Genomic DNA, 21,456 nt, shown 5'->3' with positions numbered 1-21,456 from the left:
CTCATGTTTTTTAATCTGAGCCGCTTTTTGAGGACAAAACCTGGATACTGCCAAGTGGTCTCCTCCACAGTTAACACACTTCAAAAATTCAGCTGAGCATTCCTTATAGGAATGACCACCTGAACACTTTGAACATACCTGATCATTTCGACATACTTTGGCACTGTGTCTAAATCCCATGCATTTAAAACATTGCATCAGAGGAGGAATGTAAGTGAAAACTCTGTAACGCCAGTTGTCTAAATAAACATACTGAGGGAGAACAGTTCCTACAAAGGTAACGCTTATAGTAGTGAGGGGTTCCAGACCATCACCAGTTCTTTTCATAAAACGTCTAACACCAACAATTTCAGAGTCTGCCATTAGTTTGTGGTATAAATCCGCGTTACTGCATTCCTTCGGGATAAAACGAATTTTACCCACTCGCTCCACCGAAGAGGCTGGTACAAAAGCTTTCATATTATTGTCACGTAAGCTCACGTGACTCAGAAAATCATTGGCAGCTGCAGCTTGTTTGAAAACCAGCATAATTTTAGCCGCATTAATTCGACGACATTCCTTGATGCCCTTCACGTTTTTGAAAATTTTTGACAATTGCAAAGGATTTTTATTACCGATCTTATCTTCCGGTTTAATTCCCTGTACGTAAACGGGGAACTCTTCTTTATTACTATTATCCGGATAGGATCGCTTATAATCTGGTTTAGAGTACGGTTTATACTTATCGACATCGTTCGATTTTATAGAAGTATCTAATCGCCTCTTTTTCAAGTCTACGGGTGACTTTTTAGACCCGTCTTCATCACCATCACTTTCTGAAGACATTTTTCTCTATTATAAGTACTCTGTCTTGAAAAAGACAATTTAATTTAAAATAAAATAAAATTTTATTTGAAATACGCGGCTCTCCTTTTCCCGCCAAAAAGGAAGTCCAGTCAGTCAGATTAAATTCAGTGTTGTCAGTATAAAGAAAAATAATTACATGAAATTCATATATCGATTATTTTTTTAAATAACCGATAATTGATTTATATCTTAATCTTTTTTTTACGAGTACACATTAATTTTTATGTTTTTGTTTTAGTTGTACATATTTAAATAACAATACTAGTAAAGTTTTTTTTATTGCTTAGGTGGGTGGGCGAGCTCACAGCCACCCTGGTGTTGCTAAGTGGTTACTCGAGCCCACATACATCTACAACGTAAATGCGCCACCCACCTTGAGATATAAGTTCTAAGGTCTCAAGTATAGTTACAAGTTAAAGTCCAATGGGTATGTCTTCGATGTTATTTTATGTGCATAAAATCCATTCAAATCGTTTGATTAATGATAATACTTAAAATGATTTATTTATATGTTTTATTTATATACTCAAAATATTTACTTCATACGTAAAAGGATTTGAAGCTGGCAATATTTTTCCCGCAAAAATAAAAATCCTTGTTTTTTCAATAGAGTTACTTTTTTTAAACTACTTATTGTAAACTATAGTGGCGCTTATTTGCAAGAAAGTAAATGCATATTTATTTATGACAAAATTAATGCACTAAGTATTTTTTCTATAATCTATTGTCCGCTTTGGGCCTAAAATGGGCCATCCCCTTTTCCTCTATAAATAATGCCAGTTCCCACACATGTTGCCTGCAAGATTCTCATATTAGGATGTAGAGATAAGACGGATGTAGGGTAGACAAAATTATATTATTTGAAAATTAACAAAAAATGTTACAAAGTACTAAGTAAGATAAATTGTATTTAATGAGATACAAGCGTTACAGAGTGTTGCATCTATGTGAGCTAAACTAAAGATTTTATTTTGCATTGTATGTTTGTAATATATTTACATACACATAATAGAAGTGATTACAGAGAAGTTAAGTGTATTTATTATATAGTTATTTAAGAATAGCGATCCGCCGTCGCTTCGTTTCGGAAAAATTAAATTTTATTATTGATAGCTAAGCCCCGCGATGTTACCCGCGGTTATTGTCGTACCGCGGGTGACGCTGCGGGACGTAGCTAGTCTAAAAAAAGTAGCCTAAGTTACTCCTTATATCATCAGCTACATATCACTGAAAGCCTTGTCAAAATCGTTCCTGCCTTTCCAGAGATTAGCCGGAACAAACACACAAACAGACAAAAATTATAAAAATGTTATTTTGGTGTAGGTACCGTATATATATTCACTAGCGACTCGCCTTCGCTTCGCTTCGGAAACATTAAATTTTATCATTGATAGCTGAGTACCGCGATGTTAGCCGCGGTTTTTGTCGTACCGCGGGTGACACTGCGGGAAGCTAGTCTAAAAAAAGTAGCCTAAGTTACTTCTCATATCATCAGCTACCTATCAGTGAGTCTCGTGAAAATCGGTTCAGTCGTTCCAGACATTAGGCGGAACAAACAGACAGACAGACAAAAATTGTAAAAAATGTTATTGTGTAAATAGTGTATGTACCGTAATATATTCATATGCATGTAGTAAAAAGCGGTTATTTCAATATTAAAAACAGACACTCCAATTTTATTTATATGTATAGATTATATTTAGACAATTTTATCTTGTGGTTTTAAAACTGCGTTTGTGGCTCACATATCTCATAATTACTATTTTTCCTTTTTATTTCGGAAAGACAAAAAAACATTTTCATTCATAAAAAAAACCTTTAAACTTTAGATTCATTCCATAAAAAAACTATCATCTATCATCTATATATATAAAAACGAATTGCTGTTCGTTAGTTTCGCTAAAACTCGAGAACGGCTGGACCGATTTGGCTAATTTTGATCTTGAATTATTTGTGGAAATCCAGAGGTTTGAAAGGTAGATAAATATGAAAATGCTCGGAATTAAATAAAAATAACAATTTTGTTTTTCCTTTGATGTGCCCCCCGTCCCCGATTCCTTTTGTTTGTTTAAATTTATTTTATACAAAAGTTTAGGTCTTTTATTTATCGATTGAGGCACTAGGAAGTCTGCCGGGTCATCTAGTCAACAATAAATATCTGTTTAAATTTTACTATCCTACTCAAATTGTAAGTTTGAGTTCGTTATGTTATTATATTACGTTTGAGTTTCTCTCCGGCTTTAGAATTTCATGTGAAATTAGTTAATGATCTAATCAGCTATTATATTCGTCACGTTATGGTTAAATGCTAATTAAGTAAATAATTTTCTAGTGAAACATAAAGGTTGTTGACTTTTCACGATTTGTTTCGTAATGGAAATTTTACTAAAAAAACATTGTATTTTTAATATCTAAGTTGTTCTTACGAGTTTACGCACTACCTGACTTTAGGTGGTTTCTGAAGTCCAAAAAACACAAAAACGCGATAAATAATAAATAAAAATTACCGGTGGTAGGACCTCTTGTGAGGGGTAGGTACCACCGCCCCGCCTATTTCTGCCGTGAAGCAGTAATGCGTTTCGGTTTGAAGGGTGGGGCAGCCGTTGTGACTATACTGAGACCTTAGAACTATATCTCAGGGTGTGTGGCGCATTTACATTGTAGATGTCTATGGGCTCCAGTAACCACTTAACACCAGGTGGGCTGTGAGCTCGTCCACACGTCTAAGATATAAAAAAAAAAAATTAGAAATACTAAGCACCATCATAACTTATGGTGTAATGTGCTTTTAATAATCATGTTCGCGTCCGTCAATATACAAAAGACTGTTTAATAGTAGTGCGTACAAAATCACTACTAAATAAAGCTTATAACGATTATTAACGCGGTGTTATATTTTCTTGTAATATAATTAGCTTTTAGGTTCGCTTTAGCGGCAGTCCCTCTGGTGTCTGCTTAAAGCTTTCTACCCTGCCGGATAGGGTAGTTTTGATCATAATATACGAGTAATAGCGACTTTGACGTTACATCTCAAGGTGACATTGCAGAGTTTTTAAGCTCCGGTAATCGCTTATCACCAGGTGAATGAAGGCTCGTACGTAAATTAAAAAAGTAATCGCAATAACCTTTTAAACATGTTCTCGAAAAAATAGCTCTGTGTGAGATAAAACCATATATAAAAAAACGTGTGGCGCTCGGGAACTGCCGCGGTAAAGCTATTGCATAGCATTTTTTATCAACTTATGCAAGTATAATTAGACAATGATAATTTAATATTAAAATAATAATAAAACAAGACCACGCTATATTAAACATTAATAAAAGCGAAACATTAACTGTCCCCTTCACATTCATAAGCTAGACCGCGCGAGAGAGAGATGGGCAGATTTTCATGATGCGCATGCAGTGTGACGTCAGGCCACGCGCTTATTCACAGACACTACACAAGCGCAACGTGTGAACGTGTTGAACGCGAGCTACATGGTAGGCGGAGTGAGGGGTGTAAGGTTTTTTTCGTTACGGAATTTCATGATTCGGTCGCCGCGCTCAAGGCCCGCGATAAAGCTATGCAATAGCTTAAAAAACAAATTAAATGCTCTGGATTTTGTTCAAACTTTACTCTAGATGTGCAGATGGTTTTATCTGTCATTTTAAATGGTTACAGGTATCATATATGAAATACTGATACCCAGAAACCTAGGTTGATACTCTACTACCTATTGTAATGTGTAACGGCTGGTAAACTTCTAACAAATGATTGACTACTGAGTGACAGAAATAAGTAGGACGCTTGAAATAATCGCAACATGCAGTGCAACAGGAGACTGTGTTTGTGTACAATATGATGCTTACAAATTTGATATCTTTATATACATGATATATTTATTCTGTGCGTGTGTTTGTCACTGAACTCCTCCTAAACGGCTGGACCGATTTTAATGAAATTTTCTGTGTACCTTCAGGTGTTTACGAGAATGGTTCAGATTTACAAATCAGCCGGGCAGATGGCGCTGTAGTGATATCTAGGCTATTTATCTTTCCTAGAAATAATTTATATGGCCGAACAACGTTTGACGGGCCAGCTAGTCAAGTAGCAATTTTCCAAAGCTTTTGAATGACACATGCTCGCCGTGATATTGCTCGAACCGCGAGTGTAATTCGAGAGATGATTAACTCGTAGACACAGCTCATTGAGTTTCTCGCCGGATTTTCTCAGTGGATCGTTATTCCGATACGGTGGTGGATTCTGTTAAGCACTGCTCTTACTAGGGCTAGTGTTAGCAAATCCTCTCAGTTTGAGGCCGTGAACTCACCTAATTGTCTGCGAAACTGGAATAGCCTGTTAGGCTGCTTACGAGTAGGTAGGGAAAAAGAGAGATTTTTTTTTATTGCTTAGATGGGTGGACGGGCTGACAGCCCACCTGGTGTTAAGTGGTTACTGGAGCCCATAGACATCTACAACGTAAAAGCGCTACCCACCTTGAGGTATAAGTCCTAAGGTCTCAGTATAGTTACAACGGCTGCCCCACCCTTCAAACCGAAACGCATTACTGCTTCACGGCAGAAATAGGCAGGGTGGTGGTACCTACCCGTGCGGACTTACAAGAGGTCCTACCACCAGTTTTGGACACCAAAACCTTTTTTTTTATATATTTGATGCTTGTATTTAATATTTTGTTTGACAAAACTACAGAGTATTTCAAACATCGAAAAGTGTATAATAATCTTGATCCTTGAATAAGTCGTCGTGGCCTAAAGGATAATACGAATAAGACGTCCGGTGCATTCGTTGTTGCGATGCATCGGTGTTCGAATTCCGCAGGTGGGTACCAACTTTTCTAATGAAATACGTACTTAACAAATGTTCACGATTGACTTCCACGGTGAAGGAATAACATCGTGCAATAAAACTCAAACCCGCAAAATCATAATTTGCGTAATTACTGGTGGTAGGACCTCTTGTGAGTCCGCACGGGTAGGTACCACCGCCCTGCCTATTTCTGCCGTGAAGCAGTAATGCGTTTCGATTTGAAGGGTGGGGTAGCCGTTGTAACTATACTGAGACCTTAGAACTTATATCTCAAGGTGGGTGGCGCATTTACGTTGTAGATGTCTATGGGCTCCAGTAACTACTTAATACCAGGTGGGGTGTGAGCTCGTCCCCCATCTAAGCAATAAAAAAAAAACACAGGTTCGCTCGTTTTCGTTTAAATATTTAGTTCCTACAAAACAAGATGTTTCTGCGTGTTATAGTTTCGCTGAAAGGAGATTAGTTGCCCCTTGTTTGGCTTTGTAACGGGGCAATGCGGTCGAAATAGTCAATAATACGATCGCGGAAACAGAACCACGGTCTAAGTTAAGCTGTTTGCATTTTACATGACGTGTTTAATTTACAAAATTCTATTGTTCTACTAATGTCAATAGTCAATATATATAACAATAGTTTAATGTCAATATATATTTTTTCTTCAGCTTTACTCCATTCTTTTTTTATTCCTTAGATGGGTGGATGAGCTCACAGCCCACCTGGTGCTAAATGATTACTGGAGCCCATAGATATCTACAACGTAAATACGCCACCCACCTTGAGATATGAGTTCTAAGGTCTCAGTATAGTAAATGTTGAATGAGAGCTTTTTTAAAGTATATCCACTGCCTATAGTATGAAGCTGTTTTTATTCAGTTCTTAAATGGCTTTGTCCAGAAAGTATTAAATGGAAGCATTGAAAAATAAAAGTTTTGTACTCATCGATTTCGAATTAAATGAAGCATAAATATCTCATTATGATTACGATTGGCTGCTGACCGCAAATTGGCAAGGTCCTTTGAAGAATAAACAGAGATAAACGTACCGCTCCTCGCGTCTATTCATTATGAATAAAAAGCGTACGCGGCTCAATAGTGACCGCTTGTCAATGTTAATTGAGGGATCGTTTTCAAACTTTGTACTATTCGAATTGTATACTAACTTTAATTTTGTTGAGTTTCGTTGATGATCCATCTATACTAATATTATAAAGAGGAAAGATTTGTTTGTTTGTTTGTTTCGAATAGGCTCCGAAACTACTGGACCGATTTGAAAAAATCTTTTTCCATTAGAAGCCGACATTGTCCCTGATGAACATAGGCTACTTTTTTTTAATTTATTTTTATTTTTATTTTTTGCTTTCATGTGTGTTTTAATGTTTCCGAAGCGAAGCGAGGGCGGGTCGCTAGTTTATTATAAATAGCTTGAAGGTATTTGTGTTTGTTCGAAAGAATAACAATTTCTAAAAGGTTGGTTTTGAAATTGGGGGTCAAAAGCGAGTTATTTTATTTTATTCTCATAACCTTAATGCTACCGTAATTATAAGTGCACTAAATTTGTTGTCATGACAACAGGCACGTGGTCCTCTAACTATATATTCGTAAACGCTGTTAAATCAGAAGTTATATATTAAAAACTACCCCAAATCTCATTCGTATCACTAGTTCGAAATTAAAATTCTACCTTGTTTGCTATTTTTCCAGTAATGCGTGGTGAAATTCGGCAATTTTATTTAATCAGTATATAACAAAACAATAACGGAAAACTAACTGGATATTAGGGCATTATTAAAAACAAAAGAAGTACGATTTTTAAGCTTTTTTAAAAAAGTTCCTATTTAAATTGTCATCCGTGTTGGTGTTATCAAATGCGTAAAATGAAAAATATAAATGAATATTATATTATTATAGTATTATCAATAAATCTGCATTTTTTATTCTGAACACGCCTACATACAAAAAAATGGAAAATTAGAGACAGTTTAAATTCATTAAATCGTTACTTTTTGGCCGCGAAATTTAAAACGACCCAATAATAGAGGTAACTATCTCTATTAAATTAGTCACATATTTTCCTTCGCTTTTGCTAACACATTTTTATTAGAGATCTGTATGAAAAAGATGTATGTTTTCGTATATAAATAAAGCTGTAATAAAACTACAATGAAAAGAAACTTGAGAAAATAAATACAAAAAAACAAATCGAATATTCGAATGAATTGATATTACACAACGATTGTTCTCTTTTAGATGTAATCAAATAAAACATTAAACTGAATGCTGTAGCTGGGTGTGTTTTTAAAATTTAATACGAACGTGCACAAAGCAAGGACTTCGTTGGGAAAGCGAGTTCTATCTTGCATTAATACCGTCCACAATAACGGGAATATTGAAGCGAAGAAATCCGCTTACAGTGCAATCGAAAATGTTATAATATATTTGTAAATGCGAGTAGAATATTGGATGGGATTTTTATTAGAATGGCTCAAAGTCAACATAGAACACTGTTAAATAATATATGTTGGCGTAATATCACTATTTGGTTAACTAAAATTAGTTAAAGTTAACTGTTTCCTTAATGTCGTATACGCATGTAAGCAACTGTTTAAGGCGGTATTCAAGAGAATTCATGACTAAGATAGCCCCACTATGGTGACTATTGTCACACAATTTACTGGTGGTAGGACCTCTTGTGAGTCCGTACGGGTAGGTACCACCGCCCCGCCTATTTCTGCCGTGAAGCAGTAATGCGTTTCGGTTTGAAGGGTGGGGCAGCCGTTGTGACTATACTGAGACCTTAGAACTATGTCTCAAGGTGTGTGGCGCATTTACGTTGTAGATGTCTATGGGCTCCAGTAACTACTTTACACCAGGTGGGCTGTGAGTTCGTCCACACATCGAAGCAATAAAAAAAAACATTCCGACTCGAGCAGCCGACCAAGGCGGAGCTCTTTGTTTTTATCGTTGAGCACTAGAAAATAAATGTAATTCATTGGAAAAAGTGAATCTTAATTTCTGTCACTATGGAAGGCAATGATAATGATGAAGAGAATGGCATCAGCGACGCGAACGTCATCATTTTAAAAACACCATCGAACCAGCCTGTCCGTCATATATTTGTTTTATAATAAAATTATGAATAACCCTTTATTTTACAAATATGACACACATGACTGTTGACTGTAGTAACCAGTGCGGGCTTACGTACCGAAGTTTTCACGATTCATCAAAATAGTTATCAGTTACTGGACGGACTCACAAGAGGTCCTACCATCAGTTACTGGTGGTAGGACCTCTTGTGAGTCCGCGCGGGTAGGTACCACCGCCCTGCCTATTTTTGCTGTGAAGCAGTTATGCATTTCGGTTTGATTTGTGGGGCAGCCGTTGTAACTATACTTGAGACCTTAGAACTTATATCTCAAGGTGGGTGGCGCATTCACGTCGTAGATGTCTATGGGCTCCAGTAACCACTTAACACCAGGTGGGCCGGGAGATCTTCCACCCAACTAAGCAATAAATAAAAGAATGGCTTGCACAATATTAAATTGTCTTCTACAAAAACTTAAATCTATTAGAAGCCGAAGAAAATACATATTAAAATTGACGGAGAATCTAACTCGTAGGCTTTATTCCACAATTGTTTTAGCTAACAATTTCTAATAGCAGAGCGTATTTAAAGTCAATACTTGGCCTATATTGCGTGGGAACACGAATGCGCGGCGCTATGACGTCACAGGTACCTTATAACCTAATTTGGTAGTCACAACGATTTTTAGCCAGTCATTCCGCTATATATAAGTGTATTGAATTGAAATGTAATGTTTTATCGTCTCAATTCGCATAGCTCCCATTTGTATAATGAGCAAGTTTAACAAAAGCGGCAAAAAAAAATTTTTTACCACAGATTATACCAACAATCACATCATCTGTACTGATTAGTAAACAGCTTCTTGTGATCGAAACATAAACAATATTACAGTGATTACATTTTAATTCGTGTTTTATAATTCGCATTGAGAGAACATACGCTCGGACGGTAAATAAGTATATTAGTTGGCGCTGTTATGAGTATATGTTCTAGCTATTTTGTCAAGCGACATCAAATGCGCATTAATTTTACTATACTAAAAGCCATTACTGAAGGTAGAGTGTATTGTGATTCCATAAAGGGAGATCTATACTAATATCTTGCCGCTTTGAAGGCTAAGAGTAGCCGTTATACTATAGAAATGATATTTAGACCTCAGGGACAGCATTCACATTGTAATTTCCAAGGGTTCTAAGTAAGCTATGAGCTCGCTCATCATTTTATGTAATAAAATACCAATATTTTGCAATCATTGAAAATATCAGAATATACTACAAAAGGTTTTATTTTAGATTTATACTTTATTCTTTTCCTCGCTGGCTATTCCACCCAACTAGGTTTCAGCATAATATTGTATATCCAAGGTTTCGTTTTTTTAAATATCGCTTATATAAACAGTAACCTATTCCTTCCTTTTTTTTTTTTTTTTTTTTTTTATTGCCTTTGTAGGCAGACGGGCATACGGCCCACCTGATGGTGAGTGGTTACCGTCGCCCATGGACTTCAGCAATGCCAGGGGCAGAGCCAAGCCGCTGCCTACCGCTTAAAACTTATTAATACATAATACTAAAGAGAAAACTCACCTAGAAATTAACGTTTCAATCTTTTGCAAATGCTAACTACAATACGCATTGATAACGATTGTAGCAAATTTTATCTATCGACAACTTGATTGACAGCCATTGTTACTCGCGTAGCGATGCTGCGTCATTTTCTCGTAGCTTGTTGCTACGAGCTACTGGAATATCTGTACTGATCGTAGCAGAAGAAATACTAATTATATGTACATTTTAGACAGTTGGTCATAATGAGCAAGATTTTTTTTATTTTTTTTATTTCTTATATGAGAGGACGAGCTCACAGCCCACCTGGTGTTAAGTGGTTACTGGAGCCCATAGACGTTTACAACGTAAATGCGCCACCCACTTTTATATATAAGTTCTAAGGTCTCAGTATAGTTACAACGGCTACCCCACCCTTCAAGCCAAAACGCATTACTGCTTCACGGTAGAAATAGGCAGGGTGGTGGTACCTACTCGTGTGGACTCACAAGTGGTCCTACCGCCAGTAAGATTATAATACGTTTGACTGGACACGAGTAAAGAGGCCACGAGAGTCGATTGAAAAACAAGAATGCGGTATTAAACTTTAGCTTCTATCTACATTAAATGCTTATATTTAAAGAATCATCGAATTGCAGTGTTAACACTCAATAACAAACTAGAAAGAGGGTAGACAGATTTGTACTAATGATTCCGGCGTACAGCTTTAAAATATAGAGAACTCATTAAAACAAAACATCGTGGTAAGAACCCATTAAGTCTATTACTTAATGGGTAAGTAAGTTTATTATTTAAATCGTTTTTTAAATCATATCACGCAGGACGTGGCGTGAAGTGATTTTAGAATTGCACTTATTTTGATAGGTCGACCTATTGACATAGTCAATTTGTACACTAAGCACATTTTTTCACAATTGTACTATAAAACAAACTTAAGACTTATTTTTATGTTTATGGGCCCCAATGGCCCCTTAACACTAAGTAGCCTTTGAGCTTGATCACATATTTAAGCAATAAAGAAAAAAAAAATGCACGTGCAACTTGGTGCACGTGAAAGAAGTGAAACTTCTTTTGTGGTGTGTAGTATTGGAGTTTTCTTCATTTTTCGCCCTCTTGTAATAGGGAAATGCAGTGTATAATGCTGTGTATAAGTGAAACGGCCTAGCTCGTTTTGTCCTTTCCCTCTCTCCACGGTCGAGTGGTTCACGAGACGATCTGTCTACTTTCTTATTCTCGCTCTTCCTAAATTGTATCCTTTTTCTCTAGCCGTAACGAATCTGTCGCGAGTTGAATTTTACTCTCAAGGTGCCTAAAGAAGTTTCACTTCAAAAATAGGACGGGTCTGGATAAAAAACAGTACACCGAGATTGTTGCTTCTGAAATCACAGACAATTCTGTGTGCTTATTGCGAGTTTTTTAACGTTCTCGATAGCGTAAAAGTTACCTCATATTTGTATGGAATGGGATCATTAGCCTACGTTTACTGCTAGGGGCGCTGTTCCAACTGCATACAAAATTGAGCTAACTTTTACGCAATCGAGCACGTTAAAAAACTCGCAATAAGCATACTGAAGTATGTAGGCGTGTAATACTTTCGTAAGTATAGCTAGCACAGCAAGTTAAAGCTTCCATCACTAAGTTCCTTAACGACTACCGCGACATTAATGCAATTAGTATAATAAAGATCATTAATCAAGTTTCGTTTTTTTCTGGAGTCGGCACCGCACGACACTATCGCTCGATCTAACGTACTTTGAACTTTAAATGACCCCTCTCCGTCGGAATTCCGAAAAGCAATTCCCGAACACGGTAAAAGTACAGTTGAACTCCTCAAGTTATTCGGCTAGTCAAGGATTGTTTCGTATTATGTCATGGATTTCCGCAAACAGGTTTTTTTGTGATATATTGTTTCTTTGAACAGTAAGCGAAATGGTACAAATGGAAAGGGTACAAATGTGAATCAACTTGATGATTTCCAAATTAAAATTCATCCTAACATACACAATACAGAAGGTTCGTCCAACAGTGTATAGTCTACTGGTGGTAGGACGTCTTGCGAGTCCGCACGGGTATGTACCACCACCCCGCCTATTTCTGCCGTGAAGCAATGATGCGTTTCGGTTTCGGTTTGAAGTGTAGGCAGCTGTTGTACTGTAAAGACCCTAGAACTCGTGGCTCAAGGTGGGTGGTCGCATCTATGTTGTAGGTTTCTATGGGCTCCGGTAAACAACCAATGTAAAATATTCATAAATTTCACCGTAATTAAATCACTATAGGCTTAGACGCTCAAACGAAGAGAGCATAGAAGTTAATTATAAGGGTTTTACATACTTCACTTAATCCCGTGTCTGATTGAGTAATAAATAGGTCTACCCAAATTTATCTTTAAATAAGGAACACAAAAGCTTGTGTTTTATATTCACCGTCATCATCATTATATTACATTTCCTAGCGACCCGCCCTCGCTTCGCTTCGGAAACATTAAAACACACATGAAAAAAAAAAAAAAAAAAAAAGTAGCCTATGTTCATCAGGGACAATGTCGGCTTCTAATGGAAAAATAATTTTTCAAATCGGTCCAGTAGTTTCGGAGCCTATTCGAAACAAACAAACAAACAAATCTTTCCTCTTTATAATATTAGTATAGATATAGATATCTTCGCCTTGTATTAAAGCCATTTAAATGAATTTCCTCCAAGCGCTGGTTACCGTTTTCGTCAAATGCCACAAAAAGTTCGACGTACGACCTAGTCCATAGACACACATACACCTCTGAGTTTCTCGTCGGGTTTGCTTATTACAGTAGTTCGCAATTCTGATCCGGTGATAGATTCAGCTAAACACTGTTTCAGGGCTAGTGTTAGTAAACTAATGGCGTCTACAAAATCATTAGTTTTGGAAAAAATGCAAATAAATTAAGAACCATGTCTTAACATAAATAAACATTAAAAATACCTATTATTAAACTGTATCTTAAAACGAATTTCGACGTCTCCTAGGCACGGAAATTACGGGTAGACTGAAACTGCGGGTAGTATTTGAAGAACTGAAAAATGTAGTTTTTTTAGTATATATGTATATAAAATTTAAAGGCTATAAGGAAAAAGAAAATACACGAAAACCGTTATATAGGCTTCAGGAAAATAAGTTCTTTAACGTTCAGATTGTTTATTCCATTAAACTTACAAGTAGTTTGAGAGCTCTCGTAGTTTTAATACAGTTTGAATTTGAGTTAGCCAGCGCTGACATGCTCCACATATTTAATTAAGGCACTTTAACACACTAGTTAGGCATTAATGAGACTACACGTTGTTCGGGAAAGATTATGCCCCCTTGTACACTTGTTACTTGTCTTTGGTTTGAAAATGCATGACTTTAATGTTGTTAGAAGGGCCTTCGAAATTTTGTACGAGTTTCCATGCAAAGTTTTCGCCTCTGACTGCTGGGCCGAGGTTCATGGATTCGATTCTCACATTGGGAAAGCATTTGTGTTGTTACGCGCTGGGGTTTGGAATAAATAAAAGTGGCACCAAAGTAAAACTTAAAACTGTATTTAATACTTAGAACACTCACAGAACACTACAACTCGTACTTCACGTCTTCCGCTTCGCTTCAGGTGATCCGTTCGCTGTTACGCTTCGAGCAGTTTCGATTACTGACTTCGTGCCATCTCTGCAACGCTTTTATAGTCGATACGACATCCCTAGATTTATCGAGAACATTCTGGGCAAGTCGAGTAGCTTCGATGTGTGTTTCCGCTATCTGACAATAGATGGCGTTATTTTTCTCGAGCGCTATTGACGTTACTAGTTCTTTTGTTATTAGTTTCTGCTATTCGGCGATAGATGGCGTTACTATTACCGGCGTAGCAGTACGGTGAATATGTTTGTTTGCTTTTTGGTTTGGCATCTATATATTTCAACACGTATAAGTATTTATATCAGTCTCTCCCCATTAGTACAATGAGCTCTACATTAGGACCAGATGACAGAGCGAGAATTGTTCCTGGTTATTATTATTTTTATATATTTTTATTTTATATAATATTAGTTTAAGAGAACCGAAAGCGAAATATGTAATGTATGTATCCTAAACACAAACAGTTAATGCCTTAATAAATTGTTAATCTGGGGACTGGGACCCTAAAACACACACAGCTTCCTAATTTCCGTATTTTTTATTTGAATTATATTCTTGACAGTTAAAAAATGGTACCTCGAATTGTTTTCGTTTTAATCTTGCAAGACTACTTACTATATAAGCTTAATTGTTAACTAATGCCTGCTTAATGAACTGCCCTGAATGTACATGATTTTACTTTTGTGAAATCACTATTCTTGAAAATGGACCTACGGGAGGACTTCGCCTATTTTTGTGTGAAGGATTCTTGGATTCGATTTCGTCTTTTTATAGTCACACTTTCTGCCTTCAGTACCACTGGCTGGCGTAGTTAACGAGATACGATGACCTGACCGAAACTTTCAAAGCGACCATAAAAAAAAAATTTTTTGCTGACCTTATAGGCAGACGAGTGAGTATACGGCCCACCTGATGATGAGTGGTTACCGTCGCCCATGGACTTCATCAATGCCAGGGGCAGAGCTAAGCCGCTTCCTATCTTTATTGCCCTTGTAGACAGACGAGCATACGGCCCATCTGATGGTGAGTGGTTACCGTGGTCCATGGACTTCAGCAATGCCAGAGGCAGAGCCAAGCCGCTGCCTACCTACTATTAAATGTAAAATAACAGTATTCACATGTATGTTTTTATGTATTCGATTATAATTAATATTATTTCAATAAAAAATACTACAAGTTTAATGTTTCGAGATTAATCGATTACTATTACTATTTAAATAGTAATCGATTGAGTTCAATTAAGTGAGTTTCGAGTTTCAAGAGTTGCATTAATTAAAAAGTAATTTGATTCGATTTAATTGCATACTGTCAGTTGAAAGCATTGTTGCTCTTGAACTGTTTCCATTTTTAGCCATGTACCGTTTATATTTTATCATAAACTAGCAGCCCGCTCCGGCTCCGCTCGGGTCTTTAACAAAAAATTTAACGATATTTGACGTTGTTTTATTTAAAAAAATAAAAGAACACTTATTGCGGCATAACTATAATAGTTAGACATATGCTGTCGCTACACTTTTTGTAAAAAATAGTGTGTTCTACAAAGTCGTAGTACATTAGTTTTATTCTATCATCAATAGTTTTTGCAGGGCACGCGATGTAAAGAATATATTAGGCAATTTTTTTACACTTTGGGTTTACATTATTGGAGTTTTAGTAAGAATCCCATTTTTTTTTCAAAAAAGGTTATATATAGTCTATGTCACTCGGGAATAGTGTAGCTTCCAATCAGTGAAAGAATTCTTCAAATCGGTTCAGTAGTTTCAGAGCCTGTTCAATACAAACAAACAAACAAATCTTTCTTTTTTATAATATTAGTACAGAAGTATAGATTAGTATAGATGTCTGTTACATATAAAGTTACGGTAATCTAAATCAATTATAATATGCGTTACTAGATCTATCTATTTCTTTCCTACGGTTTGCTTAAAACTTTTTTCAAACTACTGTAGCTAAGGCAGAGATGGGTATTGTAAAGGTTCCTCTGTCTTACGAAGCCTTGACTGACAACACGCATCATTTGATTGAATTTTGCATTCAGTTACCATGCGTGAGGGTGAGGGAGACAGTCCTAACAAAATCGCATTTGTCAGCGCTACGAAGCAAGTACCTACGTAAGACCACATCAAGGGTTATATGTTTACTCATGTTCGCCCAATGATCGAGATTCTTCCATAATCATTGACACCATAAGATTTACACTCATTGTAGGTGTTGCATTTGTTGTTTTTGACATCATGAGAACAAGTTATTAGACGATATTAAAACAAAAGATAACGCTAATGCTACTCTACTACGATCTGCTACTGATACCTTAGAACTCATATCTCAAGGTGGTTATGGGGTATTTACGTTGTAAATGTCTATGGGCTCCGGTAACCATTTAACACCAGGTGGGCTGTGAGGTCGTCCGCCCTCATACAGAATTAAAAAAAAAACAAGAAAAAATATCATCACATCAATAGCATCAGTTGAAAAACAGAGCTGAAAATAACATGTAACTATCTAAAGTATATCCATAATTTATTAATGTGTTATTGAAATTTAATTCAAATTATATAATAATTTTAATATTTAGAATAATCCGTTTTGTGTTTCGACATAATTCATTGTAAGTGTGGACAAAAAAAATGTAATAAAATCGTTGGTATCGATAACATGTGTACTTTGGGTATGGCAAAAATAATTTCGTTCTCGACATTGTCGAATGAGTAATCACCAGGGTTAGCACCAGTTTTCGTCGTGGGTCATATTTCGAATCCACCTGGTGTATTACGAATTTATTTTTTAATGTAATACATTTTACATTAAGGCATGTATTAAAAACGCTATCTGTAGTATTAAGCATGTGATATTTGGTGAAATGAAACAGCTCCACTGGACAGACTGTGCTGAAAGTGCTTTGGTCTTTCAATATTGTATCTTATACCTTTAAACGAGCAATTCTTGTATATTAATATATACTTATATAATCTGAATCTCGGAAACGGCTCCAACGATTTTCATAAAATGTAGTATACAGGGGATTTCGGGGCGATAAATCGATCTAACTACGATTTATTTTCAGAAAATGTTTTATTCGTGTTTTCAATAATCAACTCTTCCCGAAATCTATTGGCGAATAATAATACTGTTTTTCTTAATTGAAGGCAACTAACCGCTTTAGATCAAAAAAAAAAACTGAGCAAAGCTCGGTCATCATCTAGTTTATATTTATAAGAGCTCATGACTCACTCGATGTTAGTTGTTCTCTTATAGCTAGAGTAATCACAACGTCAGCGTCACCATCCAACTTGAGACGTTAGATCGAGTTCTCAATTGCTTAAAGGGTGTATTGTTCTAACAGAACGCATCACTGCTTCGGGTCAAGAATAGCGTACATACTCTAACTAGGTACTGTTGTAGACTTTACGATTTGCAACAGTGTTTATGCAAATTTAATTTTGTAGCATAATCACTGTTTTTGTTTTGTTAATATAGGATACGAATTAATTCTTCACCGTGAAATTCTTCTTTGAATAGTTTTTAGCTTCAAAAGTTATAACTTCAATCTAAAAGTGAAACGATCTCTAAAAGTTGTAACAAATTCAAATCGACTCTATTAAGTTTATAAAAAAAATTAATGAAATTTCTAATAGCTCTAGTAAACTACTGGCCGTGGTGGCTATAAATAAATAAATAAATATTATGAGATGTTTAATTTTAATATCACAAAAAGAAAACGATTTCTTAAAAGTCTCACAAATAAGATTCGACTCTATTAAGTTTATACGAAATTTTAATGAATTTTCTAATAGCTTAAGTAAACTAATGCCCGTGGTTGTTATAAATAAATAAATTTTATGAGACGTTTAATTATACTACCACAAAAAAAGAAAACGATTTCTTAGAAGTCTCACAAATAAGATTCGACTCTATTATGTTTATACGAAATTTTAATGAATTTCCTAATAGTTTAAGTAAACTAATAGGCGCGGTGGTTATAAATAAATAAATATTGTGAGACGTTTAATTTAAACATCACAAAAAAGAAAACGATTTCTTAAAAGTCTTACAAATATGATTCGACTCTATTAAGTTAATACAAAATTGTACTTAATTTTCTAATAGCTTAAGTAAACTAATGCCCGTGGTTGTTATAAATAAATAAATGTGATGTGAAGTTTTTGTAACATCGTAGGTGTACCACAATAGAAGCACGGATGCGGTGGAGCGGGCGGCCCACTGAGGGCAGGCGAGGGCCGCGCGCTGCTTGTATGATGCACCGCGCTAGGTAAGCCGTGGGCGTCCGCGGTGCATGTACGCGGCGGCGGGCGGCGCGTCGCTCGCGGGCCGTAAGGTACGTTCATATCAACGAATTATACAATTATTTACAAGCATTGCACAGTACAGTACAGTACAGTATATATTTTGTTTATTTTACGTATATATTTTCTATAATGATGTATTATCTATAGTACACCGCAACATACCTGCTATATTTTTATATTTTCCAGAATTTCTGTAATTAAACGGTTGTCTGGAAGAGATCGCTTTTAGCGATAAGACCGCCTATTGTACAAATGTATCTGCTGTTTGATTATTTTTTGAATGTTAATTGTGTTTTGGTGTGCAATAAAGTGTATTCTCTCTCTCTCTCATTGTTACAATTTTACCGACGGTTCAAATCAACGAATTACACAATTCTTTTTCAATTATTTACAAGCATTGTTACAATTTTACGGACACCCTGTGTTTCTTTTGTTTGGTATTTCGTGAAGCAATACAAAAAAACTCCGTTTTGGTTGGTAAGATGTCATATAGGTATTCTAAGTCAATTGTAATTGTGGTAGAAGATAGAAAATAATATATAGTAGATTTTCAGTAGATTTTCAGCTACGTTTCTTAAGTCCGTTAAAATATATATATAAATTTATAACAGCAGTCTGTAATGTTACGCAATGTATGCTTTCCATTTTAGGCTAATATTCAAATTACTCGAAATTACAATGGAACACGGAACGCGGAAATAGGGTAGAAGTAATTTATTTCACCACAGTCTCGGAAAGCCCAATTAGTCTATGGTGGATGGAATAGAGAAACGAATGAAAAATAAAAATATATTAAATTATTGGATTTCTTATTCTCTTGCACAGTGATTGTAGTTCGAATAAATACCTTTTTTGGGATACTATAATACTTTGTGATTTATGCAAAATAACATTTGATGCAAATTTTCACAATGCATAATAAAGCATTAAATAAAAAAGAAATATATCTTATAATCTATTTATAGTAGTCTTATAATTTTACTGGTGGTAGGACCTCTTGTGAGTCCGCGCGGGTAAGCACCACCGCCCTGCCTATTTCTGCCGTGAAGCAGTAATGCGTTTCGGTTTGAAGGGTGGGGCAGCCGTCGTAACTATACTGAGATCTTAGAACTTATATCTCAAGGTGGGTGGCGCATTTACGTTGTAGATGTCCATGGGCTCCAGTAACCACTTAACACCAGGTGGGCTGTGAACTCGTCCACCCACCTAAGCAATAAAAAAAATAATTATCTATATATATATTTAAAAACAAATATTACAATTGTCCTCGAGTTGTGAAGTTTGTAGGAAACACTATAAGCGCCTCACATAGTGGAGTACAGAACTTTAAGGTAGAGATTCAAAATTATATCACCGAATTGACGACACTCTTGGAAGTAAAAAGACCTGGTTAAAGCGTGAAAGTAATATTTGCAAATTTACGAAATTGTTGCATTTCAAGAACTAGACGAGTAGGTATAGTTAATATAATAATAAAACATCAAGAAAAAAGAAATCCGGCTTCAACAAGATATAATTAAAATATCATCAATGTAGTTATGGTGTAGTTATTGAGGATAAACTACTGTTGGTCAAATCTTGGAAAAATTTAAATATAACTTCTTGAGAAATAGCAGCTATCAAATAAAAAATAATCGCCAAGCTGATTCACCTTGAAAACCAGTTCTGCGATAGCACTGATAGAAAACTAATAATCTTCTTTGTTTTGAAGTCGGTTAAAAATAATAATTAAGTATTTCATTACTGGGGTGGATGGAGCCGAGAGAGAATCAAAGGCCGGGTTCAGTGGTGTGGATCCAGGGAGACCTATGTCCAGCAGTGGACGACTGTGGGCTGAAGTAGATAATGATGATTTTATTACTTTTAAAATCCAAGTTTCATTTAGATTATATAATAAAAATCGTACCAGAAAAATTATAATTTGCATAATTAGGTGGTAGGACCTCTTGTGAGACCGCACGGGTAGGTATCATCGCCCTGTCTATTTCTGCCGTGAATCAGTAACGCGTCTATACTGAGACCTTAGAACTCATATCTTAAGGTAGGCGGCATTTACGTTGTAGATGTCCATGGGCTCCGGTAACCACTTAACACCAGGTGGGCTGTGAGCTCGTCCACCCATCTTAGCAAAAAAATAAATATATTAATTAGTTATAGACGAATTTCGCATACTGCGGGACCACTTTATTTATTTATATGGTTTCTATTAATTGATATGTTTGGGTAGGCGCGCCAGCACGGCCGGCAGCCAGCGCCTTCGAGTCCGCGTCCGCGCAGCCCGCTCCACCCGGCGCCCACCGGCGTCCGCGCGTACTCCTGCCAGCACTGGGAGTCGCGTCTGCAGGCGCCCCCGCCGCCGCGCACCCTCTCCGCCCCCCTCTCCGAGACATGCGACCTCGCCGAGGTACTCCTGTCTGCCAACATAACTAATCGGTGTCTCTGTGTTAGTTTAGCATGTTGCAGCCCTGAACAGACGACGCGCTATAAACCTAATTCATAATACATACATACCTCATTCATAATAATATCAGCAGTAAACGTACATACGTATTGTCGTATGAATTTGGGTTAGTTAACGCTTTTACAAACTTTGTAACTATACTTGAGAACTTAGAACTTATACCTCAAGGTGGGTGGCGCATTTACGTCGTAGATGTCTATGGGCTCCAGTAACCACTTAACACCAGATGGCCTGTGAGCTCGTCCACCCACCTAAGCAAATATTTAAAAAAAATACTAGCCGTACTCGCCCGCTTCGCTGGGCATTTAAAATTAACATTATTATTTATTGTTATTATTATTAGGGAGGCCAACACTCATATAAATATTAGCCTATCCATTAAGTACATGTATTTTCTACATGGATACCAAGTTTCAAGTCAATCGGATACATGGTTCAGTAGTTATAAGGGAACATCCGTAAAAACCACTCTAGATTTATGTATTAGTACTTACAACTTAATATTATCGGTGTTAATGATCTATGCGAAACGATTATGAAATATGTATGCGTTTGCTGAAATAGTATTGAATAGAGTTTAAAGCTTGTTGTCTTTTCGGGCATTTTGACGTAAGTATTATGTTGTGGTTGTGCTTAGGTTGACTTGTAAATCTCGATATTTTGTAGCTGCCACTGTGCGGAGTTTAGTAAGTATGCCATGTCAATGTTTTTCATATAGAAATAGTTAGATTAAGCATGTTTATAATG

At 36.3% G+C, this 21,456-nt stretch overlaps 1 protein-coding gene across 3 annotated transcripts in view; it reads left to right on the top strand.

Annotated features, from left to right (window-relative positions):
* The window catches only part of LOC105842471 (uncharacterized), a 120,953-nt gene that overhangs the window by 65,927 nt on the left and 33,570 nt on the right, over positions 1-21,456 (top strand). Inside the window, exons 2-3 of one of the 3 annotated variants that reach the window (XM_021352137.3) lie at positions 18,119-18,277; positions 20,476-20,652. The exons of the other annotated variants lie outside the window; for them this stretch is intronic. Of the exons in view, the coding sequence (XP_021207812.1) occupies positions 18,236-18,277; positions 20,476-20,652 (219 nt within the window). The 5' untranslated portion in view covers positions 18,119-18,235. The remainder of the gene's footprint in view (positions 1-18,118; positions 18,278-20,475; positions 20,653-21,456) is intronic. 3 annotated transcript variants of the gene reach the window in all.

This window comes from Bombyx mori, chromosome 17, assembly GCF_030269925.1.
Source record: "Bombyx mori chromosome 17, ASM3026992v2".
NCBI classification, from domain to species: domain Eukaryota; kingdom Metazoa; phylum Arthropoda; class Insecta; order Lepidoptera; family Bombycidae; genus Bombyx; species Bombyx mori.
Note: the sequence above shows the minus strand (reverse complement) of the source record. Positions and strands in the feature narration are given on the sequence as shown.